We start from the raw sequence: 17,388 nt of genomic DNA on the forward strand, positions 1-17,388 counted from the left end.
TATCCATCTTAAGGTCCAGAGAGCACTAATTTGCTGACAGTTCTAGTGTTCAGCTCCATTCACAATTCCTGCGAAAATGAAGCAGCCCACACTTGCCTAACACACGAACAGGATAACATGTGAGTTTCAGATGACAAGTGAAAATATCTGTGCCTCTACACACAGGTGCCAGGTAACGGCAATGATAAAGATCTTGGAGGAGGTGACCTCTGACCAGAAGCTTAACTGGATAGTCATATCAAAAATGGGGTTATCAGAGCAAGGCAGAAGCTGGGTACTGGCACATGGCTTACACCTTTGGAAACCTATAAGTTTAAGTCAGGAGTGTGATAATACTCACCATTCTACTGGATGGCCATCGCCAACACAAACACTAGCCAGGTCAAAGCAGTTCCAGCAACTCAGTATTCGTCCCTTTCACTGTAGCTGTAGGATTCACTCAACAACTCATTAAGCTTACTCATTGGGGATAAAAGACTGCCAAGATTTGACATTTATAACTTCAGGTTCTCAAATTTTCTTTTTTGGTTTATCAAAAACCCAAAATAATTTGAATTGTTAAAAACTGTAATTTGTGTAATTAAAATGGAAATAACTGATTGTAAAGAAACAATTCTGGATCATAAATTGATCTTTTAAAATAAATTCCAAGAGTTCCAAAGATAATTGAAGTTCTGTTTTTAAAAAAATCAGTCTATTCCTAAACAAATCTTTGCAAAATTCTAAAGTATAGTCCTGTTCAACTTGATACCCTCAGCTGTTATGAAAATGTTGCTGATACTAGTTGGCTATGTTTTTTAAGGGCAGAAGCACTATACCACATGAAATATAATATATTGTATTATGATGTAATGCTAAGTTGTAGCTTTGTGGATTTAAATAATACTTTGTTACGCAAAGTCTAATAGTTGTATCTTCCTGAAGTCACTCGCAGAATGTTAACATCACTCAGAGCTCATTGTCAGTTGCAAGAATGAAGAAACCAACTAAAATATGTCTGCACGACATGTTTCAAAACTTAAATTTACATACATGCTTAACATAGAAGACTGATCCCACCATTTATGTTGCTCATTTTATAGTCTGAGCTACAGATTTCAGATGGATATGTAGGTTCAATTGTAGAAGGCTACCAAATGGAATAATGCAAACCTCAAAATTTAGACAAATGTAACATTGGATCCTGAACCTTTGGTTTTATATCAAAGGATATCAGTCTTTTTTTCCTCCCTTACTCATTAAAATCAATCTGCCACAACCATTTTATCATATTTCTCATCAGCTACTTCAATGTACCATGGTTCTGCTACAACACTCATCACGTTTTAATATCCAACATTCAAAAATTTTGATGGCCCAGCTATATGACCACTCTTGAGTTGAAGTGCTGTGATCTTCCCTGAAATACATTTCATCGGAACTGATATTGCATTCATGTTTGGGATACTACGTGGGGGGAAAAAATAAATAAATCAGCTCAGCATTGCAATGGCAGAACACAATGATCTCAAAAAGTTTAAAAATCTTATGAAGCCCACTGTGTTACCTTTCCATTTCTAATTATTGAAAAGAGCCACCTAATCTTACAAATCAGAGAAAATTTTACCAGTGGTAACAAAAGAGCAAGAAGAGCTCCATGCATTTACCAAAATAAGCATGTGCGAAAGTCTAATGTCCCCCATTCAACAGCAATGTAAGCTAGTCTCCAAGTGATATTTCATCCAACCTGTTCTAGGGCAGTTAACTTCCTTTCTCCAGACATTTTTTGGGCTCAAATTTGACTACTCCTGTAAAATGAGCCTTCAATCCATATGTTCCGGAGAATATGGTCACAGGGTAAAGTGCCGGGGGAAAAAACACAAACCCCCCACCATTTTATTTCGGCATACTATTTTAGGTAAGGAAAGAGAAGTTAAATACAGAAATACTCACAGCATTGGTGCTGCATTATCATTTGGGCCTCGAACAAATTCACACAGGACTAACATTATTAGATCGTTGTCTAATTTATGTAAAAGTCATGAGCAAGCAAATAGCTGAAGAAATACAAGAGTCAGGAGGACTTAAGGAACATTCCTTAAAAGATACCAGACTCATTATGTGCTTTACAAAACTAATAATGACAACTTCTCCAATTAGTGCGTCTTGCTTTTCCTTTTCTAAAACAAATAGAATATATTAATAGGATAAGCATCTAACATTTCCCATTTTGAGCAATTAAGAATTAAACGACAACAGTTATTTCTAGCTTCCAGGTAATGCCATTTAGAAAGCCTCAACTTTCAACAATCAAATCTCACTTAGTATACTTCACTCATGTATGGAAGTATTCATTTGAATGACACTGCCCACAATAATACTTTCTTACTTGTATTTCATCTTCTCATCCATATCATCTGGTGGTTCCTGGGTGATGTATGTGACTAGATCTTCCATACTCTGTGATCGGACCAGAAAGTCCAACAGTTTGCGGTTCTGAGCTTTACATTCCTGCAAAACATCTTCCTCATCCATTAGTTCAGTAAGGGTGACATCTTCCTTCTCGAGGAGAGTGTCTATATGGGATGACGTGTGAAGATCAAACTTCCAAAACATGATGCACTGATTTGGAAGATAAAAAAAAAATCAAGGTCACTCTGAGTGCAGCTATAATTCAACAGGAAAGAAAACACTATTCTGTTTACATCAGAAAACAGGGTGTGTTTCTCTTGATAGCTCAGCGGACAAATGTATCACATAAGACAAGGTCATACAGACCATGAAAGATTAATCTGTAATATGTGCAGAGTGCACCCGGAAGGCCAAACCTACTAATAAAGGCACAAAACTGGAAAAAAATCTGAGACAAGGACTATGACAGCACTCAATCCGGGTGAACAGGGAGCCAAAGGATTACATGATATCGGAAGAATTGTAACAATGGCCAATATAGAGGGTGGAATGATCAGTTAATGTACCCTGACTTAAATTTGCCTAAAATATTCACCTGACCAAAGCAGGTAAAGCATCTCTGCTCGTTATATTCAAGGATTTCTGATGAGTAATTTGAATGCTGGGGAAATTACGGTAATTCTGCTTATGGTGGAAAAAACTTGGGATTCAAAATTGCTCCATAGCCATTACCGAATGAGAGAAGGAATTTTTTAGATTTGAAAAAGAGGAATATGAGAAACAACATAAACAGTATAGTGGAAAAGGAGATAAACACTAATACACTGCTGATTTGGGGCAAGTGGGCGAGAGAAGAGCATTTTAACAGTGAGACTATTTGAGTCTACAGTTCAGTCACAAACAACTTTAAATCAGGAATAATTCCACATTTCTCTTTGTAACCTCTTGTTTCAGCTCCAATTCTCTCATTTTAGGCTGCGTTTGCTGCCAATGCAACTGCAGGGGGCATATTCACCAGATACGCAGTCAAAGTGCCTATGACATCACTGCCAGCAATGCCACAGGTAGCAGCCTGCATCAAAGAATAGGATCTTACAGAATATTGAACAATGTAAAGATATTTAAACAAGTGCAGCATCAATAAAAGGTGTTTTTCTCACCATGGTTAAGAATTGCAGTTTTCACATAAAACTGAACGCCAAAACACCAGTTAAAAATCCTGGGATTGCAACTGCGATTTGCTCACCGCCCTGCTTACTTCCTCACTGACCGCCCTGTTCCTGATCCCTCACTGCCTGCCTCCCTCCCGCTCAATGCCCTGCTCCCTTGCTGTCTACAGGCAGCAAGTGAAGTGACCAAGGGTTGGGAGTAGGTGGCTTGTGAATGGGTGAGAGTGGCGTTAAGCAAAGTAGTGAGCAAAGTGACAAGTGGGGTGAGCACACGGGCGGTGTGTGTTCAATGGGCATATGATGACATCAGCAGCACCATGCACGCAGTGGGCAGTGGGTGCCAACTTCCTGTTCCAGGCGCACACTGATGATGTCAACTGCACTTACTTCCTGTTCCTGTGCAGTGGCAGGAGATGGTGTTAATAAATTTGATTAGTATTGATCACAATGCAAATTTTACATCAATTAAATATAGCTACTTGTTTACTAATTGCCGATAGTTGTCACCAATTTTTTCTCATTATACTTTAGTGGGATCTTTCGGTGCATAACCTGGCTACCATATTTGCTTACAAAATAATTCAAATGTATCCAATGCCAGTGAGGCACATGACATGTTCTGAGGACATAAATGGCACTATATAAAATTTAAATCATTTTTTTTGTTCAATGCCAAATTATCTATTTATATAGTACTTATAATCCTTTTCTCACTGTCCACAGAAGACATCTGACCTGAGCATGACTCTCCAAGGAGTTCAAACACACACTCCAATTTGATGTAGCCAAACTGATACTTTCTAAAAATAACCAGCACTATGGATGAGCAACAAAGGCTGGCCTTGCCAGCAAGGCCACATCCCATGAAAGAATTAAAAACTCAGCCATTTTGTTATAAGTATTAACACTATTTCCAATTAGTAAGGATATCATCTAATTGATAAGAATAATGCAACATTAATATTTTGTACTAGATAACTGGTGTAATTTTTCACTTGGGGTCTCAATACTAAAAATTATTCAACAGTTATGTCAGTTGCAAAACATAAAGCTAATGGTCAAGAAGTGCAACTCAGGTAGCAACTTTTGCATATTTACATGTAACCAAGCATCTGTTCCTTGCCTGAAGCTGTTGTACCATTTACTCAAACAGTGAACGTCATCAGCCTTATTATTTTGACAGCAAATTCTGTCTCAATGAAGCTTACCTCAGAATTACAAATGAGGATACCTTCCTTTAATAGGCTAGTAGTTACAAACATGTAGGGGGAGGTAACAAACACAGCTGGCAGCTTCTGCAAAGATCCAAGTCTTTATCGCGCTATCACGATTAATTTCATCCTCTGGAAGGGTTTCAAAGTGCTCCAAAACCGATGAACAGGATTTCAATATCCCACTCATTAGCTTGGAAGATACATCAAATGGTTATTCTGTATTGGATTAAAACCCTTGTGCCTGCAGATGTACTGTGCATAGATGCCACACATTCTCATTAAGGAACCTTACACTATTGCACGTGTGTGGGAATTTTCCTCAAACACGTTTACATCTCCAAGTGCTCATCAGATAGAGACTTTACAGAATTAAGAAGCAAACTTGAACAAAATGTCAATGTTTACTTCTAACTTTCCTTTGTCACAAAGACCTAAACAAACTTGGAAGAATGTGACCGTTCAGTGACCTGCCTTGTGTTATTTCATAAGAGTCTGTTTTAATAATTCTTAAGAATTCATATCTTCCCTATATTGAGATCACACTAATTTAAATAGCTGTTTTAATTTGCTAAATTTAGGTGTCAGCATTGATTTAGTAATAACACTCTTGCTTTGTCTCTTGAGTCCAAAAGCTCAGTGGTTTTACGTCCCATTCCAGAGACTTGAACACCATAATCCAAGCTGACACTTCAGTGCATCACTGAGGGATGCTGCATTTCCAGAGGTGCATCTTTCGTATGCGATATTAAGTAAAGGTCCCTTGCCCTCCAAAAACAGTTATAAAAGAGCCTATGGCACCATTCAAAGAACAGAGCAGCTCTATGGTATTCTAGCCAATATTTATTCTTCAATCAGTATCACAGATTGTCTGATCATTTATTTCATTGAAGTTTCTGGAACCTTGCTGTAAGCAAACTGCCTGTCACTTTACTATGTCCTAAGAACACAAAAGGCACTCAAGAAATGTGAAAGTTGTCTCTTTTCTTTCTATCCAACCATGATTTTACAATTGCCTTTTTCAGGGGTTCTTGGTTGTCCTGAAAATGGAATTGGCCAATCCAGAAGACGAGAAAGCTGTAATGACTCAATTGTAAAGAATGCGCCAAAAAAAACCTGTTGGACACACTGCATAATTTTGCAATAATTTGTGAACAACTGGTATAATTGTAAGAAAGTACCCTTGATCATGCTCTACCCCCAACTTGAATTCCAAAGCAGGAGAACTATAACAAGGTTTGGTAACATTCTTTGGCAGGGTGTTAAAACATTTGCTCAAAATGCACAGAATTACAAACTAGACTTTTGAAAGAAATAAAGTTGAATGAGATATTGCAAAACTTGTTGTATTTGCACTGGTCTCTATTTAATTTTACAAAGTAGGGGTACTTATAGCACTGCAATATGTCATTCAGCCCCATTGATCCATGCCAGTGTTATGTTCTACATGAGGTTCCTCCCAACCTCCTTAATATAACCCCATGAACATATCCTTTCTCCCTCACGTGCTCATCTAGCTTCACCTTAAAAAGCATCTCTACTAATTGTCTCAACTACTCCATCTGGTATACAAGTTCCATATCCTAACCACTCTCTGAATGACAAAGTTTCTCCTAAATTACCTATTGGATTTATTGGTGACTATTTTATCTATATAGTCTCTGGTTCTGGTCTCATCCTCAAGCTGATACATTTTTTCTATGTCTGCCCAATCAAATTCTATCATAATGTCAAAGAACCTGTATCAGGTCACCCCTCAGAGTCTTCTCTTTCCTCAAGAAAAGCAAGCTCAGCCAGTTCAACCTTTCCCAATAGCCTCTGTGTTCTGGTAACATTCCTATAAATCTTGTCTTGTCCCTTCTCTAGCACATAGAATCTCAGAACTGTTACGGGGCAGAAGGAGGCCATTTGGCCTATTGTGTCTAGGCCAGCTCTCCGAATGAGCATTATGATTCAGTGTTATTCTTCTGCCTTTTCCCCATAACCCTGCAGTTGTTTCTATTTAAATAATCACTTAATACCTTCTGGAATGTTTCGATTGAACCTTCCTCCATCACACTTCAGGCAGTGCAGTCCAGACCCGAGCCACCACTGTGGGAAGTTCTCACATCACATTTGCCTCTTTCGCAAATCACTTTAAACCTGCGTCCTCTTGTTCCTGATCCTTTAACAAATGGGAACAGGAAGTCTCTCCCTATCTACTCTGTCCAGACCCCTCATGACTTTGAACATCACTATCAAATGTCCTCTTAGTCTTTTCCTCTCTAAAGGAGGACAGTCCCAACTTCTCCAGCCTATCTTCATAACTGAAGTTTCTCATCCCTGGAACCATTTTTGTAAACCTCTTCTGCACCCAGAATTGTACACATTACTCCAGGTGAGGTCTAACGAGTGTCCTATACCAGTTCAGCATAACGGCCTGGCTCTTGTATTCTATGCCATTACTGAATGCTTTATTGACTGTTCTTTCCACTTGTCCTGCCATCTTTAAAGATCTATGAACATCTACACCCAGGTCCCTCTGTTCCTGCACACGCTTTAGAGTTGTACCCCTTATTTCATTATTGCCTCACCATGTTCTTCCTATCGAAATGAATCACCTCACGCTTCTCTGCATTGATCTTCATCTGCCACTCCACCAACTTGTCTATGTCCTTCTGAAGTTCTACACTATCCTCCTCAGAGCTTACAATGCTTCCAAGTTTTGTATCATCCACAAACTTTGAAATTGTCCCCTCCACACCAAAATCTGAAAAGCAAGGGTCCCAATACCAACCCCTGGGGAGCTCCACTACAAACCCTCCAGCCAGGAAAATATTAACCATTACTCGCTGTTTCCTATCACTCAGCCAATTTTGTATCCATGTTGCTACTGCCCCTTTTATTCCATGAGCTATAACTTTGCTCATAAGTCTGTTGTGCGGCACTGTATCAAATGTCTTTTGGATGTCCACGTACACTACATCAACAGTATTACCCTCATCAACCCTCTGTTACCTTTTCAAAAAACTCCAGCAAGTTAGTTAAACACCGTTTCCCATTTAGAAATTCATGTTGGCTCTTCCTAATCAACCCACATTTTTCCACGTGACTGCTAATTCTATCCCAAATAATAGTTTCTAGAAGCTTCCCCACCACTGAAGTTAAACTGACTGGTCTGTAATTGCTGGGATTATCCTTACAACCTTTTTTGAACAAGGGCGTAATGCTTGCAATTCTCCAATCCTCTGGCACCTTCCCAGAGTCTAGGGAGGACTGAAAGATTATGGCCAGTGCCTCTGCAATTTCCACATTCACTTCCTTCAATGTCCTTGGATACATCTCATCAGCTGCCGGTGCCTTGTCAACTTTAAGTACCGACAGTTTCATTCCTTAGCTGTAGCCAAATTGATTCTTTCCTGAACCCTCTGGGACATCCTCTTTCTCAGCACTGCAATGCTTTCCTTAACCAATACAGTCACCCCTCTTCCTTTCCTTCCTGCCCTATCTGTCCTGAGCACCTCGTACCCAGGAATATTTAACACCCAGTCCTGCCCTTCCTTGAGCCAGATCTCTTATCACCACATCATCATAATTCTGTATGGCAATCTGCACCTGGAACTCACCAATCTTATTTACTATACTCTGTACATTCATACATGCAGTATAACCCTGACACATGAACTGTTCACAGTCCTCCAAGTACGGTTTAAATTAAGCTCTAATCAAATTTAACAACTTCTCTTTTCAATTCTACTCCTCTAGAAATGAATTCCAGTTTGCCTTTTTAAATAGTTTATTAACCTTCCTCACTACTTTTAGTGATTAACTATATCTGCACACCCCCAATCCCTCTGCCCCTCTATTCCATTTAAACACTTATTTTCCAAGGAGTATGTGACCTTACCATTGATAATGCATTTTCCAATTATATACCCATTCAGCAAGTTTGTCACCTTGTATCTTAGTCCTCCTCCTATTAACTGCACTGCCAATTTGGTGTCAGCAGCAAATTTTGAAATCATAACTTTCAACTTCAGAATCCAAACCATTTACATAATTGGTGGATAGCAGTCCCAACACCAATCATGAACTTCCACTTCCCACCATCCGCCAATTTGAGTAACTATCTTTAACAGGGATGAGAGAGGGTGAAGGTAAAAAAGGTGAGTTTTTTTGTGAAGAGGAATCATTTGGGGGAATCTTTGGATCTAGCTTCCTAATTGTGTCCACAGCGGAATCTACAGGCCACGATCTAACATTTTCAATTTGATTTACTTTGCAGCTCTGCTTACAGTTGAACATACAACCTCTGCCTTTGGGACCAGAGTAAATCGCAAGTTTAAATGAGGTTTTATATCAATTGTAATGCATTATAAGCATGTCAGTTTCTACATGTACACTGACAACACCCAGCTCTAACTCACCTCTCTCAATCCTCCACTGTCTCTAAACTCTAAGACTGCTTGTTCAACATCCAGTACTGGATGAGCAGAAATTTCCTCCAATTACATACTGGAAGGCTGAATCTATTGTCTTCAGTTTCCATGACAAACTCCATTTCCTAGCCACTGATTTCATACCTCTGAGGCTGAACCAAACTGTTCTGACCCCAAAGATGAGCTTCCAAACACATATCTGCGCCATCACCAAGATCATCTGTTTCCAACTCCGTAACACTGCCCAAATCCATCCCCGTCTCAGCTCATCTGCTGCTAAAAGCCTTCATCCATTACTTTTTTATCTCTAGATTTGATCATTCCAATGCACTCCTGGCCAGCCTCCCACATTCTATCCTCTGTAAACATGAGGCCATCCAAAACTCTGCTGCCCGTATCATCAATCACACCAAGTCCTGCTCAGCTATCATCCCTGTGCTTGCTGAACTACATTGGCTTCTGGTTAAGCAACACCTCCGTTTTAAAACTCTCATCCTAGTTTTAAAATCCCTCCATGGCCTCGCTCCTCCTTATCTCTATAGTGTTCTGATTTCTCCAAAACATGGTGGTAGCCACAATCTCCAAACTAATTTAAGTCACGTTTTTAAAATTCAAATTTTTGCCTCGTTTTGCAAGGTTTGCTAAAAGAAAATTACAAATTGAATTTTCTATGTCATCTGTCAATGCAACTGTTTATGCTAAGCCTCAACAGTGCAGTCATGACCAACTTTCCTTGCTGGTCAATAAAGCTAAGCAGCTTCAGAGAATACAGAAGTTAGAGCATAAATACAGGAAAGGCCTGTAAATCAAAGATCCTGTAGACCCAGTGCTGTAAATCCAAGAAAACGAGTTTGCACACCAAAGTTCAAAAAAAATCTGTCCTCCATCTCTAAATTCACACTTACTGGTCCAAGAAAGAAAGAGACAGACAGACACTTTCAGGCCAAGGACACACAAACATCTGAAAAGGGAGTTCTTGTCAGTCATTACATACAGGGAGTCTGGGGCAATTGGGAAGCGAGAAAAGAAGTTTGCCCAGGGCAAGGTCTGACCTGAAAAGTAGGTACTATCAATCGGGAGAAAGAGGAAATAAGAGCTGCACAGTTGTACCTTTACATCGTGCTCACGAATTACACTTTCTGAAGTCAGGTGTCAGCCCCCAATTTCCTCCCAATCAGCAGCCATGTTCGAGGATGGCCCACCCAGTTGCCTTGCGCTTCAGACCACACTCAATTTTGGAAGTGTGGCCAGAATTCGCGTTTTGTGATGTTCACATTCCACATTCGATCCCTCCTCACCTAGCAGCTTGCACTTTGGCACCACATCTGACAAAGCCACATTGTCAACATATTGCACAGGCTTTCTCCCCTTTCTGTTGTTGTGTTAGTAAGCTCAGAGTCACATTGTGCTATTTTAAAAATATTTAAAGTGCAACGTATTTCAAATACACCTCTACCATAACTTCAGAGATGGAAGCAGAAAACATTTCAAAGGGGGGGAATTCCCATAATCAAAAATTCGGAATTCCGCCAAAAGGCAGAAGTTTCTCATCCCTGCTTTAACCTCTATTCTGCTGTCTGTTTTGTAGCCAGCTTTGAATCCATTCTGCTGCTTGTTCCTTGGCTCCACATGTTCTTCTACTTAATAGTATGCAACTCAAGATTAAGATCTGTCAGAAGGTTACTTGTCCATCACTTGGAGGATTGTGCAATAGCAAATCGTTCCAAAGTATAAAGGGTAAAAAGGGTTAAACTGTTCAGCCCATGGTGTGCTATTCCATATTACTAGGTACTAAGGTTCAGTATACCATATTTGCTGCTCACTATGCGGTCTGCTCTACATCGGGAGACAGCTTTGTGGAACATCTCCATTCAGTCTGCAAGCATGATCCCAAGCTTCCAACTGTCTAGCTTTTAATTCTCCGCCCCATTCTCACTCTGCTCGCAGCCTCCTACATTGCTCCAGTGAAGCTCAACACCAAGCTCAAGGACCAGCACCTCACCATTCAATTTAGGCACTTAACAGCCTTCCCAAATCACCGAGTTCCGTGATTTTAGATCATGTCTCTGACTGCGCCCCCGCAACACCCCCAACCAATTTTTAGACAGCAGCTACTGATGATGATTCTGCTTTCCACATTCACACCTCCCCTAGAACCACCTTTTGTTGCTTTACTTGTCCCATTACCATCATCTCCTTTAAACTTGCACCACCATCCCTTTTGTCATTTAATACCTTCTGCCTTCCCCCACCCACCAGCTTTCCCTGGTGTTGTACTTGTAACAGGTTTTAAGCGCCTCTAACATTTTCCAGTTCTGACGAAAAGTCACCCACTTAAAACATTAACTCTATTTCTAGCTCCACAGATGCTACCTGACCTGCTTTGTATTTCCTGCATTTTCTATTTTTGCATCTGTTGAACTTTGCCAAAATGTGTCACATTTTTCTAAAAAGTCCAGATTTGAAAATAGAACAAAAATTGCTAAAGTAATTCAAATTTTAAAGACTAAAATTTTTGCCACCAAATGCCTGGAGAAACCCCAAGAGAAACAAGCATTCAATTAAAATGGCAAGTGGTATACACAAAGGCGAAGGAGGAAACCAGAAAAATGGCATTAAAAACAAATCACCTTCAGGCTTTAAGTTAAAGGTAGCACTGGAAACAAGTGTTTTCAAGCAAGATTATCTTTTCAGTAAATGCATAAATCATTTCCTTTTTAAAATATAGGTTACTGCAGGGCTACATTGAAGGCATAATGGGATAACTCACCTGTTTTGGAAACGCAGTTACACAATGGCAGGTCTGGCAAGGTTAAGGAGATGAATCCATAAGATTTAACGAAACTATATACTGCAACCAAAAAATAAAAAAAAAAATCAATGCCTGGGCAAGTAACTATTTGTAATAATACAAAAAGGCTAATTTGCCATAATGAATAATTTCCAGAAAAGCACTCAAAAAATTCAACCATTTCCTTACCTCAGATTTCATGTTAGGGACATTCAGAAAGGAGATTGCAAATGAAGTAATTTCAAATTTTATTTTTTTTTATTTTCCAACATGGACAACTACCACACCCAAACATGTGTAAAAATTTGACCTTAAAACATCTTGTGAGCTAATGCTGGTTACACAAAATGTGCCATGATATTTTTTCAAAGCTTAACTCATAAAACCAACAAATTCACTGATGTATTTTACAGGTTTTTTCCAAGTTTATTCAGAGTTAGCTCTGCCAACCCCAATCACTTTCTAAGTCTTGTGGCTTTACTGTAAATGCATTATAGGTCCAAAGATAACAAACAGCACTGAAATATATAAAAAGACAAACTCAGAAACTAATTAATTCATAAATGTACCTATTACAAATAATTTACCTTGGTTATTACACTATGATGTCAAATGTTTACCTATGTTTCTCTTTAGTGTAAAATATCAGTTTCATCCAATTTACCTGCACTTGCATACGAGGCAAGTGCCACAAATTACAGCAGCATCCTGTCAAACTTTATGTAGAATATAAACTCATATGCAAATTTTGAGATTTAAAAAGTCAACAATTCCCATTAAAAAGGTTTTTTTCCAGGGAGAAGCAGAAAATACGGTGGCATGGTACATGAATGCATTATCCTTTCACCTCCAAAGCTTGGATTTGAAACACAGCCAGACTGATGGAATTAGTTTTTTTTTAAATTCATTCAAGGCAACGCCAGCATTTATTGCCCATCCCTAATTTCCCTCAAGAAGGTGGTGGCGAGCTGCCTTCTTGAACTGCTGTAGTCCATGTGGTGTAGGTACACCCACAGAGCTGTTAGGGAGGGAGTTCCAGGATTTTGACCCAGCGACAGTGCAGGAGCAGCAGGATGTTGTCAGGATGGTGCGTGGCTTGGAGGGAAACTTTCAGGTGGTGGTGTTCCCACGTATCTACTGCCCTTGTCCTTCTAGATGGTAGCAGTTATGGGTTTGGAAGGGGCTGTTTTAGGAGCCTTGGTGATGGTGATGGCATAGTGGTAATCTCACTGGACTAGCAATCCAGAGGCCCAGGTTAATACTCTGGTGATACAGGTTCAAATCCTACCTCGACAGCTGGTGGAATTTGAATTCAATTAATAAATCTGGAACATAAAGCTAATCTCAGCATTGGTGACCCGACAACTATCATTGATTGTTATAACAGTCTCCTCTCTGTCAAATGCAAGGATTTTATGCAAACTAAGGTTCAACAATCTCAATGGACACAAATGTTTACAACTCAGTAATTTTTCTCAAAGAGTATAGAATGACTAGAACAAGAACGAAAATCACACAAGAGTAAGCATTGCTTTGAGGTTAAAATGAAGACGCACAGCTGGAATGGGAAAAACAAGTTTTGTTCCGCTCTCAGGTGACAGATTTGATATGCTAGAAGGACACATTTCTGTTCAACAACATTCAATGATTTTTTTTTAAGTTTGTAGGGAAGCTTTAGTTGCATTTAGGAGGTGCATTGTATTATTTGCTGTAGATGCAGTCAGATTTTCTACCAGTGCAAAAGCCACTCATCTTTTGGAATCAAAGTAGTAGAATGGTCAAACAAAAACGGAAAATATCGGAAACACTCAGGTCAGGCAGCATCTGTGGAAAGAGAACAGCTCTGATGGCAGGTCATCAATCTGAAACGTTACCTCTGTTTCTCTCTCTACAGATGATCATACTAAATCCTGCTCTCCCACAGTCTTCCTCAACTTACAATTCTGAACATTTTAGGAACTTCCAAAAACTAAAGTATATTCAGTGATACTAATTCAGTGATGCCACTAACCTGCATAAATAATCAGTCTTCCTGTACATTGGCTCTGTACATCAGGGGGAAAGTAAATACATGGTGAAAATAAAAGTCAAATTTTAAGGCTACCTCCAGCCTTTCCTTCCAACCTGCCACAGAAAAGTCTGATGGTTTACAGATAAGTGGTCACATAAATAACAAGGTTCCCTGCATCAATGAATTGGGAGTCCAGCGAGAGCTACTTACTCTAGGGAAAAAATGGCCAATTGAACTAGTCTACAAAAAAAAAGCTTTTAAGTTCAAAAATTTGATTTTGGAATGCAGTAGAAAACTGATAGGATAATAGTCAAAGCCAACACCAGACTTTCAGTAGGATAAAGAAGATAAAAAACATTGACTGTTAATTAGTTTTACCCACTTCTTTGCCACACTAGTTTAAAACAATGTCACCTTTTCTCTATTTTTGCTCCTGGTTTAGTAATATTTAGCGCTAGGGAATAAAGCACTTTTATACAAAACCCACCATGCAAAGATCCTGCTCCTTATCACAATTTTTTCTATTATTTCTTCAACCATTGGAGCCTCTGCTCCTTTGCATGCTTCTGTTTTCCAAGCACTAAATGCAACAATCTACATGCTCTTGCTCTCTGCACTTAAATCTAATACATCACAATCACCTGTCCCAGCTCATTCATTACTTGGGCCTCAAAACCACAGAACTCGGTCTCCCTCAATTCCTGTTCCACACACGATATGTATACATTTAAAATCTAAACTTATCAGTATCTAACTACTATTTCTTACTTCATCTCATAACATGTTTCAATTGTGGTAGCACCCCTTATTTTAGAACTTGCCGTTTCACTCTTTCACAAAGTCTATAGACTAGGTACTGTACAGGTAACTGGAGTGTGAAGCTTCCTCTCAGTCCTAACGATGCACTAACAGAACTCTTCAAATTTAAACACCAGCCTATTTCTGTGTTATAATTTCTTAGCAATTCTTTGTAACGTATACTGTCTTTATTGTAGCAAACAAGTTCAAGAGTATGGTTACCAGTTCATGTCAAACTATGGGAAATTTATTTCTTGCCCATTTAAGAACAGAATATATAATTCCTTACATACAATAACACTGGATAAGTATTGAGTTGACACATGGGTCAGTTCCGATCCTTCACATAAGCCACTATATTGTCCTCATGTTTGCGGCACATTTAACATTTTTGCTATGTAAAATCATTCAATATGAATCAATAACTTTGGCATCGGGGTGCATATGACAAAAAAAGGGGACCATGGACAAAAGAGCTGAACTCCCGAGGTGAGGGGAGAGTGACTGCCCTTGACAAAAAGGCAGCATGTGATCGAGTGTGGCATCAAGGAGCACTAGCTAAACTGGAGTCAATGGGAATCAGGGGGAAAACTCTCCATTGGTTGGAGTCATACCTAGCACAAAGGAAGATGGTTGTGGTTGTTGGAGGTCAGTCATCTCAGTTCCAGGACATCACTGCAGGGGTTCCTCAGGGTAGTGTCCTAGGCCCAACCATCTTCAGCTGCTTCATCAATGACCTTCCTTCCATCATAAGGTTAGAATATGCCCTACTTGCCTGGACGAGTGCAGTTCCCACAACACTCAAGAAGCTTAACACCATCCAGGACAAGGAGAGACTGAGGGGGGACATGATTGAGGTGTATAAAATTGAGGGGCATAGATAGGGTAGACAGGAAGGAACATTTCCCCTTGGTGGAGGGATCAATAACCAGGGGGCATAGATTTAAGGCAAGGGTAGGAGGTTTAGAGGGGATACAAGGAAGAATTTTTTCACCAAGAGGGTGGTGGAATCTGGAACTCACTGCCTGAAAGGGTGGTAGAGGCAGAAACCTTCATAATATTAGAAGTATTTGGATGTGCACTTGCGATGCCATCGCATACAAGGCTATGGGCCTAGTGCTGGAAAATGGGATTAGAATAGTTAGGTACTAGTTTGACCAGCGCAGACTTGACGGGCCAAAGGGCCTTTTTCTGTGCTGTAGATCTCTATGACAAAGCTGTCTGCTTGATTGGCACCACATCCAAAAACATTTACTCCCACCACCACTGACGCACAGTAGCCGCAGTGTGCACCATCTACAAGGTGCACTGCAGGAATTCACCAAGGCTCCTTAGACAGCACCTTCCAAACCCACGAACGCTACCATCTAGAAGGACAAGGGCTGCAGATAGATGGGAACACCACCACCTGGAAGTTCCCCTCCAAGTCATTCACCATCCTGACTTGGAAATATATCGCCATTCCTTCACTGTTGCTGGGTCAAAATCCTCGAACTCCTTTCCTAACAGCATCGTGGGTGTACCTAAACCATATGGACTGCAGCGGTTCAAGAAATGCAGCTCGCCACCACCTTCTCAAGGGCAACTAGGGATGGGCAATAAATGCTGGCCCAGCCAGGGAAGCCCTTATACCGTGAATGAATAAAAAACTGAAGACAATGAAAAAACTTCAGAACACACAGTTTAGCAGATTGAATTTTATTTGACGATCTGCCCAGAAATATTAGAGGTGATGCATTTTGGAGAACAGGAGAAGACATACATTAATTGGTAAAACTAAATAGAGTGAGATTTTCAGGATTTCAGATATTCAAATCTTTAAAGTTGAAGCTCTAAAGCTGTTAAAATGTAAAAATTTTGTTAACAGTACAAAAGCAAAGACAAACCTGTACCAATCATTTGTCTGGCCACAGCTAGAATTTGTTCCATATTGGGTGCCAAACGTTACAAAGGACATCAAGACCATGCAAGTGAAAGAGATTCTACGTGATATCAAGGATGGCAGGAACAGGGGTAGCCTTGTTCTGCTATTCAGATCATGGCTAATCTGGATGTCAACTTCATTTACGCACCTTTGATCCATAGCCTTTGCTACACTTAACTAACAAAATACTATCGATCTCTGTCTTCTAAAATTTTAATTGATTCAGCATCCACCGCTTTGTTGATAAAGCTTCAAATTTCCACTGCCCTTTGCTTTAAGTTCACTCCTGAATTTAATCATAAGATTGCAACCCCCTGGTCTAAATTCCCATAGGAAAGAAGTTTTTCTACCGAATTATTTTGTTGTTTTAAATATCTTGATTAGGTTATCTGTCAACCCTCTACACAGACAGGTGCTGATTTTGCAGTTATTTTGTGGCAGCAAACTTGTCAGCATTTGCTATCATTAAAGCATTTCAAGAAGGCAGCTCACCATCAGCTTCCCAAGGGCAATTGGGGAAGGGCAATAAATAGTGGCCTAGCCAGCAAAGCCCTCACCCCTTGAATGAATTAAAAAAAAACTTTCTTCTGACATTCACACATGTAATTAAACACAGAAATCCAGAATAAAAGCAAAATACTGCAGATACTGGAAATCTGAAATTAAAACAGAAAG

At 39.7% G+C, this 17,388-nt stretch overlaps 1 protein-coding gene across 4 annotated transcripts in view; it reads right to left on the reverse strand.

Moving 5' to 3' along the window:
• LOC144684844 (serine/threonine-protein phosphatase 6 regulatory subunit 3-like) overlaps positions 1-17,388 on the reverse strand; it is a 112,704-nt gene that overhangs the window by 80,459 nt on the left and 14,857 nt on the right. For 3 of the 4 annotated variants that reach the window (XM_078549149.1, XM_078549148.1, XM_078549146.1), the window contains exons 2-3: positions 11,960-12,040; positions 2,369-2,601 (exon numbers count right to left, since the gene is read on the reverse strand). In XM_078549149.1, coding sequence (XP_078405275.1) covers positions 2,369-2,595 — 227 coding nt within the window. In that variant the 5' untranslated portion in view covers positions 2,596-2,601; positions 11,960-12,040. The remainder of the gene's footprint in view (positions 1-2,368; positions 2,602-11,959; positions 12,041-17,388) is intronic. The other variant, XM_078549147.1, reaches the window with a different exon arrangement.

This window comes from Cetorhinus maximus, chromosome 9 (assembly GCF_964194155.1).
Source record: "Cetorhinus maximus chromosome 9, sCetMax3.hap1.1, whole genome shotgun sequence".
Classification (NCBI taxonomy): domain Eukaryota; kingdom Metazoa; phylum Chordata; class Chondrichthyes; order Lamniformes; family Cetorhinidae; genus Cetorhinus; species Cetorhinus maximus.